This window comes from Diabrotica virgifera, chromosome 5 (genome assembly GCF_917563875.1).
Source record: "Diabrotica virgifera virgifera chromosome 5, PGI_DIABVI_V3a".
Classification (NCBI taxonomy): domain Eukaryota; kingdom Metazoa; phylum Arthropoda; class Insecta; order Coleoptera; family Chrysomelidae; genus Diabrotica; species Diabrotica virgifera.
This window is the reverse complement of record NC_065447.1, coordinates 206,313,656-206,330,442: the sequence shown is the minus strand read 5'-3', so window position 1 is coordinate 206,330,442 and position 16,787 is coordinate 206,313,656. Positions and strand designations below refer to the sequence as shown.

Below are 16,787 nucleotides of genomic sequence, written 5' to 3'. Positions count from 1 at the left end.
AATGAAACAGTCATCAACAAAATGGTTTGAGAAAAATTAATATATCCTTGGAAATTGAAGCAGTGCCTTTAACTGCATTCGAAGTACAGTCAAACCTGCCATATCCGGATCAATGTGGCGACAGAACGATCCGGATATGAAAAAATCTGGATATCAAGACCACTACTTCTTTTACAGTCTCTGAAACGGTTTCTCCTTCATACATTCCAGTAATCAATGCCGTCAATAACTTTCGTCGATAGACACGTTTTATAGATTCTATAATACATTATTTCGCCATCTTTTAGTTCTTCTTTTAGTGCGTTGTCCAACAGCAGGACTGCCTTTCTCGGTAGATTTCGGCAGATCTGGACGGCACAGAACCGTCCAGATATGGGGAGGTCCGGATATGACAGATCCGGATATGGCAGGTTTTACTGTATGCCCCAAGAAGGGTATATGCCTGGATCCAGCGAACCAAAAAAAAGTGATTAATAGCAAGCTGAAAATTTGTTAATAGTTTAACAGTTTCTAGTCGGACAAATTTTGATGTATGGGAACACTGGAACAGGGGAAGTTTTAATTGTGGAACAGTTTAAAAATTTGGAACCTCAGATTACGAAAACGCCCCGTGTATTTTGTCGGAGAGAACTTCCAATTATTGATTTGTTACTGTTTCATTAAACTCTCATGCAAAAATCAGACTACTATTTATCACCAATGTAATTCCTGTCATTTTACATGTTCTTCGCGTTCCACTCATTAAAATGCCTAATTGGTGATAAACACCAGTCTGATTTTTGCATGAGAGTTTAATGAAATGGTAACAAATCAATTGAAAGTTCTGTCGGACAAACATGGAACATTTTCGTAGTCTGACATTCCAAATTTTTAACCTGTTCCACAATTAAAACTTCCCCTGTTCCAGTGTTCCCACACATCAAAGTTTGTCCGACTAGACACTGTTAAGCTATTAACAAATTTTCAGCTTGCTATTAATAAACTTTTTTTGGTATGCGGGATCCAGGTCTAGTAACAAGCAGTAATCAAAGCTAAAATTTAAAAATAAATTTTTGAACAAAAAAATATTGGAATAGGTAGATAATTTTTGTAAAAATTCATATATTCTGGTCACAATAATTTGGCCAGGGACTGTAAAATATTGTACCTAAACTTTATTTTCACCCTAATACCCCCTTCAATTATTATTCTTTCTATGGCACTAAATTAATATTCGTTTAGTATGTACTTTAATTATTTGTTTAAAATTCTCACTAATTTTTGTATGAAAGGAACTAAGACAAGACCAATTTAAATTTCTGAATTTTTAATGTAAGTCTACTCGTTTAACTCATTACCATAATAGCAACACAAGCAGTTATCATGTATATTAATCAATTCATATGAAAAAATAAACTATACCAAACATATTCAAAAACTACACAAAGTTTTTTACACTAATGTGTTTACTAAATAATTCCAAACAGATAACGAGCTTATTTCGTTTATTAGAGTAAACAATTTTAGTAAATATATAATACAACTGAAAAATAAAAGCCTAAAGCTAGCAATTATAATTTATAGATGTGCAAAAGTGATAGTACCAAGTGAAATGCGGGTCATTGCCATACCTCGGAGTAGCCAAATAGAAAATCACTTAATTTTACAAAACCCAAAGCCGCAATCGGGCATTTGTGAGCATTCGATAGTTTCGAGTTTTTTACTAAAGGTTGTCTACACATTTTGCAAATATCCGGCGAGTATCTATTTGAATGGTAGTAATGATTGGTATATCTGGGCGAGATTAGGTACTAATAGCTCAATCCGTCAGACACGAGGAATAAAAACAATGGCTAGCGGTTGCCTCTACTTCATGCTTTTCTGTTCAAAAGTTGGAGAGAATGCAAAGATGGTTCTTTATGCACTGTGCTTTTAAATTACACAGACCTTATTCATGTTCTGATATGATGAGATACTTAGAACTTGATCCTCTGTCTACTAGACGAGTTAATTTCGATCTCATCTTCATTTTTAAATTGGTTAACTGAATTATACATTCACCTGAACTGCTTCAATTGGTTTGTTTCCACATTCCTTCTGCAAATTCTGCACATTCCGTTTCTTCGTGAGAATACACTATTTCATATTCCTTTTCGTTGAACTAATTGTTCTGTGAATATAGGTCTGGTCAGACTTCTTGCTCATGCTAATCGGTTGCCTCATGGGACAGATTTTTTTAACCTGTCCTTAAGTGCTTTTTAACAATCTCTGAAGCATTAAATTTAATTGTAATTCTATGTACATATTTATTTTATGATTTTGTATTTTATTTAGTATTTGTTTGTAATTTTTATAAATGTTGCTTAATTGTATATTTTTTGTCAATGGGCTGCCTCGTTTATTAACAATAAATAAATAAATAAATGCCTCTTGAAGATACCTTTGAATCAAAGAAAACTCACCATCCTTCATCACATTTACACTCTATACTGATGTATTGCAAAGCTGGTAATCAATCAGCATTATAATTCAATTTTAAGTAATTTTTTTCAAATCCTTAGTTTCGTTTTTGTGTAATTCAAGGGGGTAGGGGGTCCATCCATTAACTCAACAAAGGTAGTGTACAATGCATTGGTTAGCTCGACTTTACAGTATGACTCTAATGTATCATCTCTATTCTACATTTTACCATATTCATTTTAATGCTATTAAACAAGTTCGGCATAAATTTTTACAATTTATAACATACAAATTGTGTGGTCTACCATTAGCAGTAATGAACTTGGTAAATTTTAAATAGTTACTAAAATAATGAGATAAGATCAATGCCTATCAATATTGAAGAATAGACCAATACAAGTACATGAATGGTTTCCTAGTGAAGAATGCATCTTTATGCAAGAAGGAGCACCATTTCATACTGCTAAATCAGTGAAAAAATTTCTGGTTGAGAATGGTATTTTTCTCTTGGACTGGCCAGGAAATTCTCCTGGCCTTAATCCCATAAACAATGTTTAGGAACTTCAAAAACTAGAAATTTCCAATGAAACAGACCCCAACAAAATTGTTTGGTTTGGTTTGAAAAACTAATATATCAATGGAAATTGAAGCAGAGTGCCTTTAACTGCATTCGCAGTATGCCAAGACTGGTAATCAAATAAAATACAAGCAGTAATCAAATCTAAAATTTAAAAATAAGTTTTAAAACAAAAAAATATTGGAGTATGTAGATGATTTTTGTAAAAATTCATTTGTTGTGGTCATAATAATTTGGCCAGGGACTGTAAAATATTGTAAACTTTATTTTCACCCTAATACCCCCCTTAATCATTATTCTTTCTAACAGCACTAATTAATATCAGTTTAGTACTTTAATTATTTGTTTAAAATCTTCACAAATTTTTGTACTGACCAATGGAAATTTCTGAATTTTTATTGTAAGTCTATTCATTTAACTCATTACCATAATAGCCACAAAAGTAGTTATCATGTACATTAATCAATTCATATGAAAAAATAAACTATACCAAACATATTCAAAAACTACACAAAGCTTTTTACACTAATCTGTTTACTAAATAATTTTAAACAGATAACGAGTTTATTTCGTTTATTAGAGTAAACAATTTTAGTAAATATTAAAGCTAGCAATTATAATTTATAGATGTGCAAAAGTGATAGTACTTCAAGTGAAATGCGGGTCATTGCCATACCTCGGAGTAGCCAAATAGAAAATCACTTAATTTTACAAAACCCAAAGCCGCAATCAGGGATTTGTGAGCATTCGATAGTTTCGACTTTATTACAAAAGGTCGTCTACACATTTTGCAAATGTCCGGCGAGTATCTATTTGAATAGTAAATGTAAACATGATTGGCATATCTGGGCGAGATTAGGTACTAATAGCTCAATCCGTCAGACACGAGGAATAAAAACACGGGCAAGCGGCAGCCGCTACTTCAAGATCTTGACGCGGCATTTGATTATTTTTCGGCCTAGCCGCGCTATTAAACAATAAGAAATGTATTATCATAATGCGTACCTTACACTTTCCCTGACAGAAAGTACAGAAACAAAGAGAAGCCAATGGAGCCACGCTGTTAGATTCCCAATGCAGCAAGCTTTCTTTACTCCAAAATCACAAAACACTATCACTTTTTGTTAAAGGTCCGAGTAACTGAATTTTATGTTTATGTCTGTAATTTACACTAATTTATTAAAAATATATTCAAATAAAACGCCACTTTCGTAAATTTCTTTCAATAAGAACGCCAGTTACCGTATCCCCACCTCGGCAATGTAAAATGGCGGTCCGGTCATAAGAAACTCGCAGAGTATCGCTGCGTTCGTTTCGGTGATCTTACCTCTGTTCGTTTAGCTTATTACAACTTTTATTATTATACAATATTTCGCTTTTCAGAAATATTTTACATAAAACTAACAATTATTTTTATATATTACGTTGAAATAATTTTTGTAAATATAATTAAATAGAAAAAATAATAAAATATAAACATTGTACACAATTATCAATAAAATTTTAAACAAACATAAAAATTTTACACATAAAATCAATAATTAAATTCCTAACGCAACTTATTTAATTCAATGATATTCATTTATAAATTATTATAAATAAACGAAATTTTAGAAAATTTGAAAATTAATTACACTGGTGTAATAGAAGATTGAAGAAAGGATTGAAGAGAAAGAGTCATATACCTTACTACAGTGAGTAAGTGAGAAACAAAAGCATATTCTGTTCATCGTCTAACACGAAAGCAAATGTGTTTGACTTCGTCTATCCATACTTATCAGATAAGGCTAGCACTAGATCATAACAAAGTCGGCTGAAAAATAAAGAAAAAAGTCCCTAGTTTACGCTACATTATTTTCGCGGGTTTTTTATTGTCAAAGTCAAAAACAAGTGTAGTGTAGGAAAAGTTTTTAACTTATTGTTTTGAAGAAAATATATTTATATTCACAATTATAATTCGATAACTGTAAAAAAATTAAAAATGACAATGAAACATGAAGAACTGAGATATGCACATGATGAAGGTCACACAGATGTCTGTTTTTCTGAAGATGGAAGGTAAATTTTTAAATGATAACTATAAAACAAAATATATTTAGGTTATCCCAAGAAAGTTCCAATAAATTGTTTTTGTGGCTCTTATTTTAACAAATTATTACTATTGTTGGGTCTTTCCTTAGTCAGATATTTATTCTAAAGGTGTCATATATTCTAAATTATTCTATGAGACATGATAAACATCACTATCATTCTTCCCTTTTTCTATTTCTAAAGCTATCTATCTAATTATCCTTCTTCGGTCCATCTTTGGACATGGGCCTCCCCAATCCTTTTCCATTATTCTCTGTCTGTCATTACAGTCATCCACCTAGAGAGCCCATGTGCTTCTTGATATCATCTGCCCATCATATTTGCAGCATTTCTCTGCCTCTTCTATATTCCCAACCCAAGGTTTCCAATTTATACAAATTTTGTTCCATTAGTCTTCTTTTTGTCTTATATTGTGTCTGGCAAATTTCAATTTTGCAACTTCTTATCGTAACTTCCCACACTTTTGTTTTCTCTCTTATCGTTTCTCTTTTTATCCATTAGTCTTATGGAAAAAATGTATGTCCAAAATAAATCCGGAAATGGGTAAACTGACTAATTTTAAGTAACTTTTGTTCTATAGAGCTTTTTTGCCAAGTCAATACTTTTCCGGTTATTTCCTAGTGAATATGTTCATTTTTCAACAAAATAACCACAATTTTAGACGGCTTTTCGCAAATAACTCAAAAAGTAAGTATTTTGTCGAAAAAAATGTTCTCAGCAAAAATATAGCCTGTAAAAAAGTAAAAAAAAAATGGTGTACGCATTAGGTCTCTGGACCTTGTAGAACCAGAGTTATAGCCAATGAAAAATAGATTAATATTCCCCAAATTTCAAATAGAATATTTCGACGTGAAATATCCAAAAAATTAAGCACTTTTGTAGAAAACCCATTATGACTTTTTTAAAGTGCTTAAAAAATCTTTATTTCTGTTTTTATAAAAAGGTTCTAGCATTAAATTTAAGCAAGTTGTACTCAAAATAAAGTGGGTCCCTTTTGTTTTGGCAAAAAAAATCGGGAAGACCACCTCCTAATTAGCAACTTAAATGAAATTAATCGTTACCACTCCACAAATTATTTTACTTTTTGTTGTGTTTATATGATCTGTAAGTTTCATCGACTCAAAGTGCTTATTTTAAAAAAAATTTGGTTTTAAATTAAAATTTTTAAAAATGTTAATTTTGAAAAATATGCTTTTTTTCAAAATAACTTAAAAATTGTTAGAGATACCAAAAATCTCAAAAAACAAAAAAGTCAGCATTGCTTTTCTGAATATCTTGTATTTTTTGTTTTTATGTAAGACAAAAATTTTGATTAAGATTTGGTGTTTCTAAATTTGCATACATTCGTGATCAGTGACTCATTCAACCCCTTTTAACTACAGCCCTTTCAAAAATAATGACTTTGAACCGATGAAACTTACAGATCATATAAAAAATATATACACGAGTCAAAAAACTTGTGAAGTCGTAACAATTAAGTTCATTTGAGATACTAATTAGGGGCTGATTTTCCCGATTTTTTTACCAAAAAAAAGGGACTAACTTTATTTTGAGCGTAACTTGTTTACTTTTAATGTTAAAATTTTTTTTTATAAGACAAAAATGAAGCATTTTTTAAATACTTTAAATAAGTTTTAATAAGTTTTCCCCGAAATGTGCTTCATTTTTGGTTATTTCATGTTAAAGTATTCCATTTGGAAGTTGACGAATATGAACCTATTTTTCATTGGCTATAACTCTGCTTTTACTATGTATACAGAGTGAGTTTTATATATGGAAACACTCAATTATCTCAAAAACGGCTCAAACGATTTTTATAGATTTTGGTAGGTATGGGTTTTCTAATGCAGCCGATATTATAGTGCTAATTACATTGTTGTCATATTTTCCATTTTTCTGGAAATCTAATGACCTTTCTTATTTCAAATAGAACATCCTGTATATTTTTTGTGTTTTGAAGTCCCTAAGAAATACTGATAATTTTTCATGTTACATTCCCTATACGTAAATACCATCATTTCGGAGTTATTGCTACATTTATTTAACAAAAAAAAATTTAAACAAATTATAAAAATCATTTTTTTTGACCCGGGTAAACACTATTTTAGGTTTTTTGGATCATGGGGAACAAAAAAGATCTTTTATAATTTTTCTCTAAAATTAATCGTTTCCGAGTTATAAATAATTTAAAACTGAAAAAAATCGAATAATGACGAATTTCAAGGTTCAAGAACACAAATAAACAATTTAATTTTTGAAACTGCGAAGTATCCAAATTCAATCTCAAGCCTTATTTTATCAGATACCGATAAGTAATTTAAGATTGTTTCATTTTAAAACATTGTAATTTTAAATGTTAATGCAGCCCGATCGCCCGTCCTCTCATATGCACTTCATTAAAAATTTAAAATCAATGATTTAGAATAAAAAGAGACAAAAAATCTTATGGCAAGCTATCAGAACAAGAGTTAGGCTTGAATTTAGGTACTTTATAGTTTCAAAAATTATATTTTTTACTTGTGTTTTAGAACCTTAAAAATCGTCATTATTCGATTTTTTCAGTTTTAAATTGTTGATTACTCGAAAACGATTAACTTAAGAGAAAAATTACAAAAGACCTTTTTTGTTCCCAATGATCCAAAGAACCTAAAATAGTATCCACCTGGGCCGAGAAAATTGATTTTTATAATTTGTTTAAATTTTTAAAAGATTTTTTTTTAAAATAAATGTAGCAATAACTCCGAAATTATGGCATTTAGGTATAGGGAATATAACATGAAAAATAATCAGCATTTCATAGGGACTTCAAAACGCAAAAAATATATAGGGTGTTCTATTCGAAATAAGAAAGTTCATTAAATTTGCAGAAAAACAGAAGATCTGGCAACAATGTAATTAGTACTATAATATCGAATGCATTAGAAAACCCCTACCTACCAAAATCTATAAAAATCGTGCAAGCCGTTTTCGAGATAATTGAGTGTTTCCATACATAAAACTCACTCTGTATAGACGTGAAATATACACCATTTTTTTTTTAAATATTTTATGGGCTATATTTTTGCTAAGAATGTTTTTTCGACAAAATGCTACAGTAGAACCTCGATTATCCGTCAGGGCACCGGACCAAGGGTATGACGGATAATCGAAAAGACGGTTAACAGAACATTAAAAAAAATTAAAAATTCATAGTACAACTCTCAAGTTTCATTTGTATATTTTGTTTGACAATATAAGAAGGATTTGTAATTGTGTTCGTACAATCGAATCAATTTAAAATATTCTGAAATCTTTGTTTGTTTTACTGTTGCTTCACATTTTGCGACAGCTGAATTTCTTAATCGGCATAAGACCATGCAATCTACTTTATTGGCTTCTTCTTGTTGAGATGACTCGATGAATTATTCCATGTGCGATGCAGCTTCTCTAGAATATTTACGCAAATCTTTGTCACTTACAATAGGTTCATCAACATATCTACAGTCAAATTCCAAGTCTGTCTCAACTTCTGAATCTTTTTGGTCCGCCTTTGTTGCCATTTCAACGATTTCTTTATCTGTCAGCAATGGATAGCTGTTTGTGTCCTCATCACAAATCAAATTAACTTTTTTTTATTTTTTTACATTAAAATTTTTGCTTATGTAGTCAATACATCGTCTGTATTTACCCTGACGGTTAACAGAGGTGCCGGTTAATGGAGAGACGGATAATCGAGGTTCCACTGTATTTGAATTATTTGCGAAAAACCGTTGAAAAGCGTGGTTATTTTGTTGAAAAAATCAACATATTTACTGGCAAATAACTCGAAAAGTATTGACATAGTGAAAAAACTCTATAGAACAAAATTTACTTAAAATTAGTCAGTTTATTCATTTCCGGACTTACTTTGGACGAATATTTTTTCACCCCCAAGAGGGGGTGAAAACCACCCCCAGGGCAAAAGCACATATCGGCACAATATCACTTTTTTTCTTTGACTTATCTATGTGTATGCCAAATTTCATGCCAATCCAAGCGGTTCTTTAACATTTAGGGGTTTTGCAATATTTTGCCATTAAAGAACGGACTAGTCCTGTTCTTTCATCATTTCAAATAATTCTTCTTTTTTATTGGTTATCAATACAATGTCATCAGCGTACCTTAGATGGTCCAAGCAATGTCCACAAATTTGTATACCTTTTCTTCCCATTCTAATCTTTTAAAAATATCTTCCAGAGCCTGATTGAAAAGTTTCGGTGATATTGTGTCACCCTGTCTCACACCTCTATTTATTTGTATTGATTTTGTTCCTTCTAATACTTAAATTTTTATTTCTAAATTTCTAAATCATGTAAGAAAAATATTTAATATGTTTAACTTTCAGTAAATTTGTGACATGTGGAGCTGACGGAGACATTCGAATATGGTCTACAGATGAAGGGGAAGACCCAATCCATAACTGTGTTGGGGAATGGGCCTTATCTGTTGCACAAAAGGGTGACAGCATATATGTGGCTACTGGGAGTAATGATATTCAAATTCTCTCTTTAACAGATGGTGATAGAAATGGAGTTTTAGAGAGATATGTTGCACCTGTAAACCATATAGCAGTAGACAGACACAGCAAGGTAATTTTTGATTAAATTTGAGGTCATGAGAGCCAGAGTGGCCTAACTGATTTGAACATTACTTTACATCAGTGGCGGCTGGTCCTATGAGGCAGGTGAGGCAGTGCCTCACCAGTATACCAATCAACTATTTACGTTATTTCGTTATTTCATCATCAATTCTTTAAATACAATTTAACTGTTTGAAATTTGCTAAATAACTTTATTTTCGTTATATCATCATATCATCAATAATTCTTTAAATAGATACAATTTAACTTTTTGAAAATTGATAAATAATTTAATTTTTATTATAAAACTTTTTTTATTAACTTTATTTTTATGATAAAAAAAAATTAGTACGGCCCTGACCCGTTCTTCATAACACACCGATATACCTACTCTACAAGGTACCATTAGAGGCACTGCCTCTGATGGTACCTCGTCTAGCATATTACGAAGCCGACGGAGATCGGCCGGCAGCATGACTGAGAATAATTTTTGGAAGCGGGAAGTATCCTTTCAGAGGCAGGCAAAAATATGCCTCTAGCGTGGTTTGGCAGTTTTAGGTAGTTTGTTAGAGCAGTTTGTTCTAGTTACGTGTACTTACTATTAGTATAAGAGATACAATAGATGTTTAGAATATGTTATTATGCTCTGACTGGCTGAAAGTCATTTGCCAATGTCAATTAAATAAATAAATTAATAAAAAAATTAGAAATTATGATTTCTTTCATAATAATTCATTTACTTTTAAGTAGGTACGCTGTTTATAAAATAAATAAAAAACCAAAAAAATAAAATTTAACCCTTAGTTTATTTAACATAAAAAAACAATCTTATAATATAACCGTAATTTGCTTACTTGCTTGTTTCTATTTGCATATATGCAATACATTTACAATATAATAAAATTGGTTCTAATGGTAGGGGAGCCCAAGCGGGGATTTTTGCAGTTACTCGAGCGCGTCAGATTAGCATATGGGAGAAACCTGGTACTCTGCAGATGTACCTCTACCATATATTGGCTCTTAACACAGGGGAGTTCGTTAAGGGGGCCCGAAAAAAAAATCTATCCTTAAAAAAACTCGAAATTGTCAGATTAAGATAAGGTAAGTTAAGTACATGCAAAAGAGTGTATATTTCAAAAATCTGACGATTTGAGCCAGGCGTAAGGAAGTGGGCGAGTCCCAAAGTTTCACAAGAAAAAAGTGAATATTTCGAGGAATGAATAACAGATCGAAAAACTAAAAAATATGTGCTCAATATTTTTTAAAAATCTATCGAATGATACCAAACACGACTTCCCACAGAGAGGGGTGTGGGGTAAATTAAATATTTTAAATACGAATCCCGCGATATTTCGCGAAATGAAATCAGATCGAAAAACTGTAAAATACACTTATTTAATATTTTTAAAAAATCTATCGAATGACACCAAACAAGACCCCCCACTGAGGTGGAGTGGGGGGTTACTTTAAAATCTTAAATAGGAGCCCCCATTTTTTATTGCAGATTTGGATTCCTTACGAAAAACTAAGTAACTTTTATTCGAAACATTTTTTCGAATTATGCATAGATGGCGTTATAATCGGAAAAAATGATTGTTGGAAATGGAAAATTAAATTAAAAAATGGCAAGCGCCCACTAAAATGGAAAATGTTACTTAACTTTTTTTGGTTTTAGGACCTAATCTTCACTACCCAATAGGTCTCCAAAGCGCTCGAGTGACTGCACATTTAGCATACTTTGCTCCCCTACCATAAAATGAAATTATCACGTGTTTGCAGGTATATTGTTTGCGTACCATAATTTCATTTTGGCAAGTGATTAATAATAACAGAATCAGTCAACGGCCAAACCAGAATGATCCTAAGGGGGGCTACAACTGGTGGGTCTCTGGGGGTATGGATTTAAGGCTTTAAGGATTTAAGGCATTTAAGGCTTATAACCCCAACCCCCCCCCCCCCAGTTACGCCACTGGAATCAGTTGTCCGTTGTTTTCATGTAGTATATAATGTAAATTTTGCTTAATATGGCTGTTCAAGTGTTCAACGCTGATGAGCCAACGACGAAACATCTGATTCATGCTGTTTTGATATGTGGTATCATATTAATTATTATTTTTAGCAAAAAAAACAGCTACTATGAGTATGAACCTGTTAGAGACTTAGAACTTTCGTAGCTATTCTTTTGCGAATAAAATTGTTATTTAATATCGTTTGCAAGCCTTAAAATAAATACGGTGCCGTTCTGTGACGTTATGACATCACAAAATCGACCTTCCGGCTATTAAAGAAAATCTAACCATAATAATAATAATCCTCAAGTGTAGTGTGCCTCACCATCTTGTACTATCACGAGCCGCCCCTGCTTTACATAATCAAAGAAAATGATCAGAAGCCATCCATATACGATTGTTTTAGTAATTATGTGTTGACCAATAATGATTCTTGATCAACATGCCATTACTAAAACAATCGGATATTGTTATCTTCTGACCATTTTCTTATATATAAAAGGACTATCCGAGAAACTTAAAACAATAGGAAATAAATTAAACATTTCAACAACATTCAAAACAACAAACACATTGAGATCTATTCTATCTAAAATTAAACCTAACAATGAACAAGAAAGAACAAAGAATTGTATTTATAAAATACCTTGTGAATGCGAACAATTTTATTTAGGTGAAACATCAAGACCATTAAACGTTAGAATAAGTGAACATCAGTCTTATATTAAAAATAGAGAATTTGATAGATCTCAAATATGTCAACACGCATGGGATAATGAACATAGAGTTAAGTGGAGAGATTCAAGTATAGTCCTGAAAGAAACATAGTAAAAAGAGAAAAATCAAAGAAGCGGCTCTAATTATGCTAAATGAAACCAATTGTGTCGCAAATTCCTCGGTAGAATGCAGTAGGATGTGGTTACCCATACTAAAAGAAAATAGAAATAGAAAGAAAATACCACAATTAGTAAGTCAGTAACATATTATCAAGTTAGTACATATTTTATATTTTAGTATTATGTATATAATATCTATGTATTATTAATATTATTTATAATTTAAAATCATCATCATCATCATTGGCTCGACAGCCCTTTCTGGGTCTTGGCCTGTTCCAGGATTCTTCTCCACTCTGATCTGTTTCGTGCTTTTTTTCTCCAGTTTTTTATTTTTAAGGTTTTTATATCATTTTCTATTTGTTCTAAATATCTCAGCTTCGGTCTTCCTCTTGTTCTTTTTCCTACTGGCATCTGTTTGAATATTTTGTTTGGTATTTCGCCTTCTTCCATTCTTTCTACATGTCCCATCCAACGCAGCCATCCTATTTTAATGAATGTCATGATATCTGGATCCTGGTATATTTCGTATAGTTCAAAGTTGTACCTTCTTCGCCAAATTCCATTTTCTTTTGTGCCCTTATATATGTGTCGCAAGATTTTTCTTTCAAAGGTGGCTAGCAATGTTTCCTCTCTTTTAGTGAGTGTCCAGGTTTCTGAGCCGTATGTGAGTACCGGTCTTATTAGGGTTTTGTATATTTGGCATTTTGTTTTCCTTGCGACGTTGTCTGATCTTAGTTGCCGAATTAAGCCATGATAACTTTTATTGGCAATAAATATTCGCCTCTTCACTTCGTCTGCTACGTTATTATCAGATGTGACTAGGGATCCCAAGTATGTAAAGTTTTTTACCCCCTCAATGTTGTATTCTCCTATTGTTATATTTTGTGGCTGCCTTATTTCTGTGTTTTTACTTACCTGCATATATTTTGTTTTGTTCTGGTTGATTTTCAGGCCACTATTTTGTGCAGCTCGTTCTATTTGATTGAATGCCTCTATCATTTCTCTTCTTGATCTTGCGATTATGTCAACATCATCTGTAAATGCTAGTATTTGCACGCTTTTATTAATTATTGTTCCTCGAGTATTGACTGTTGTGTCCCTCATTATTTTCTCGAGTACAATGTTGAGCAAGATGCATGATAGAGCGTCTCCCTGGCGTAGTCCCTTTTTCACATCTATTGTTTCCGTTAGTTTGTTTTGTATCCGGATTTTACTTTCTATTTTTAGAGATTCTTTTATCAGTTCTATTAGTTGTGTTGGTATATTAAATTCTTTCATTGCTTTTATTAAGAATTCTCGGTTTATATTGTCATATGCGCTTTCGAAGTCTATGAAGAGATGATGTGTGTCGATGTTATGTTCACTTGTTTTTTCAAGGATCTGTCGCAGAACAAATATCTGGTCTATTGTTGACTTCTGTCTACAGAAGCCACTTTGGTACCTGCCAACTATTTTTTCAGCGTGTGGTCTAAGTCTTTCATAAATGACGTTGGACATTATTTTGTATGCTGCATTCAGCAGCGTGATTCCACGGTAGTTTCCACATTCTAACTGATTCCCTTTTTTATGTAATGGTACAATAATACCACTATTCCACTCCGCTGGTAGCTGTTTATTTGACCATATCTTTGTTATCAATACATGTATTGTTTTCTGTAGTGCGTCTCCTCCTTCCTTCAGTAATTCCCATGCTACTTGATCCGATCCCGGTGATTTATTGTTCTTTAATTTGTCTACTGCTGTTCTAATCTCGGCTATTGTTGGTGGACTCTTTTCTCTGTTGTCTGCTTGGTCTAATGGTATATCAGGGTTCGTCTCACTCCCATCTCCTTCAAGCTTTTCCGTAAAATGTTCTGTCCATCTTCTTAGTATCTCTTGCTGTTCTGTCAATATATTACCTTCCTTATCTCTACACATCGTCGTTCTCGGTTTGAAGTCTTTTTTGCTTTTGTTCAGTTTCTGATAAAATTTTCTTGTCTCTGTCGATCTACTTAGTTCTTGCAGTTCCTGAAGTTCTTTGTTCATATATTCTCTCTTTTTTCTTCGGTGAGTTTTCTTTTCTTCTCTGCGTAGTTGTTTATATTCTTCCTCTGCTTGTCGGGTTCTGTGCCCCTGTTGCATCAGTAAATATGCTCTGTTTTTTCTGTCTGTTATAATCTGACATTCTTCGTCAAACCAGTCATTCGTTCTTGTTCTTCTTTCTTTACCTTCTATGCCTAACACTTCTTTAGCTGTCTCTTTTATGATTTCTCTGCACTCTTCCCACTCCTTATTTGGGTTTTCATGTTTTGGTCTGTTTTCTAGTTTGATGCTTATCTTTTCTTTATACTCTTTATTTTTGTTTGTTTCTTTGAGTCCTTCTACCTTGTATCGTTCATGTTTAGAGCCTCTTTCCTTTTTGATGTTTGAAATTCTAGCCCTTACTCTACTTTCGACCAGGTAGTGATCAGAATCCGCATTTGCCCCTCTTCTGGTGCGGACGTTTATTATATTCGATTGGTGTCTCGAGTCTACAATAACATGATCTATCATATTTACTGTCATTCCATCTGGGGACTTCCAGGTACCCTTGTGTATATCTTTGCGAGCGAAGTATGTGCTAGCAATCACCATGTTAAGTGATCTTGCTAGGTTTATTAACCTATTGCCATTGTCATTTGATTGCTCATGGAGACTGTGCCTACCTATTGGGTTGGAATTGCTGTTCTCTTCCAACTTTGGCGTTTAGGTCTCAATAGATTATTTTTATATCATTTTTTGGGCATGACTGATATGCGGACTCTAGTTCATCATAAAACTCTTCTTTAGTTTCATCTTCTTTTTCTTCTGTCGGGGTATGCGCATTAATTAGACTGTAATTAAAGAAACGTTGTTTAACTCTTAAAATGCACATTCTGGGGCTAATTGGTCTGAAATCTCTTATAGTATGTTTTACTCTCTTGTTTACTATGAATCCAGTGCCCAAGACGTGATCTTTAGGATCGCAGCTGTAGAAAATCGTGTGGCTTCTTTTTTCCATTATATTGTTTCCAATCCACCTCATTTCTTGTATGGCAGTTATGTCTATTTTGTATCTATTTAGTTCATTTAAGAGATTTTGGAGAGCTCCCAATCTATACAAGGTTCGAATATTCCATGTCGCAACCCTCAAATCGTATTCCTTTTTCTCGCACAGTCGTCGTCGTTTGATCAGTCCGGCTTTTCTTCCTTTCACATTCATAACTCGTAGTTTTTCTAGGAGGAGGTAGTTAACCTTCAGCCCAACCCCCTATTCATCGGAGGACCAGGACTCCCGTCTTCGTCAGCCCTGACCCCACCTTCCACTGGGGTTGGTTACCCAATCTCCAGTGGGGTTGCTCAGGTTACCGGTGTGTACCAGCTTGGAGGTGAAGATAGGAATTGAGTAGGAGAGGCTAAGTGATGCCAACAGGATACGACATCATGTATTGCGCTTCACTACCCCTTTACACACCATAATTTAAAATAGCATATTTAAATATTAAAGTCAGAATTTGGTATTAGATTTGAGAGTAAACTAAATGTAAGCCCAAATACTTACGATGTCGGGATAGTATCACGAGGTTTTTTTCCTGGTTTTCCCTCGTGATTTACTATGGAATCTCTAGCACGAGAATTTTACTGCCACTGTTGCATTTGTTTGTCTTTTTAAAGACAGATCACATGCTATGATTTTTTGTGGCGGATATTCTTGAGTTGGGTTGATTTCATGTAATCAAATGAACTATCTTTTAGTAAAGTCGTCCCAGGAACACAACTCATCAATATTAGTCCAGGGTAATAAGGTTTTTTCCATGACACTTGAACAGCCAGGGTACTGAAGCGTTTTTTCGACAGGTAATAACTATAAGAGCAAATTGTAACTATTTCCTGCGTAGGATCTGGCGGCCATTTTTATTTATAAACAATTAAGTGTCAAAAAATAGCATTTTTGACTTTTTTTTTTCAAATCAGTGGAAAACGGGGAAACTTATGGTTTTTTTAGTACAAATATCTTCGAGATTATGGAAAAATCTTTAATATGACGTATTATAAAGTTTGATATACGTATTTATTGTTAATAGAGAGATATCGAAACCGTCGTTTGGTAATAAAAGATCCTTTATTTTGACACTTTTGACATATAAGCATGGTTATTTATGTCAAAATAAAGGATCTTTTATTAAAGGACGATGTTAAATAGGGTTTCGATATCTCTCTAATATAATTGCGAAAAA

The 16,787-nt window shown here is 32.8% G+C and overlaps 2 protein-coding genes across 8 annotated transcripts in view; one reads left to right on the top strand and one right to left on the bottom strand.

Annotated features, from left to right (window-relative positions):
* LOC126884565 (C-terminal-binding protein) overlaps window positions 1-4,302 on the bottom strand; it is a 355,935-nt gene extending 351,633 nt beyond the window's left edge. For 6 of the 7 annotated variants that reach the window (XM_050650532.1, XM_050650537.1, XM_050650535.1 and 3 more), the window contains exon 1: window positions 4,022-4,302. The gene's annotated coding sequence lies outside the window, so the exon portion shown is untranslated. The remainder of the gene's footprint in view (window positions 1-4,021) is intronic. The other variant, XM_050650533.1, reaches the window with a different exon arrangement.
* A 459-nt stretch (window positions 4,303-4,761) lies between these two features.
* The window catches only part of LOC126884564 (WD repeat and HMG-box DNA-binding protein 1), a 108,039-nt gene continuing 96,013 nt past the window's right edge, over window positions 4,762-16,787 (top strand). Inside the window, exons 1-2 of the mRNA XM_050650531.1 lie at window positions 4,762-5,074; window positions 9,471-9,714. Coding sequence (XP_050506488.1) covers window positions 4,998-5,074; window positions 9,471-9,714 — 321 coding nt within the window. The 5' untranslated portion in view covers window positions 4,762-4,997. The remainder of the gene's footprint in view (window positions 5,075-9,470; window positions 9,715-16,787) is intronic.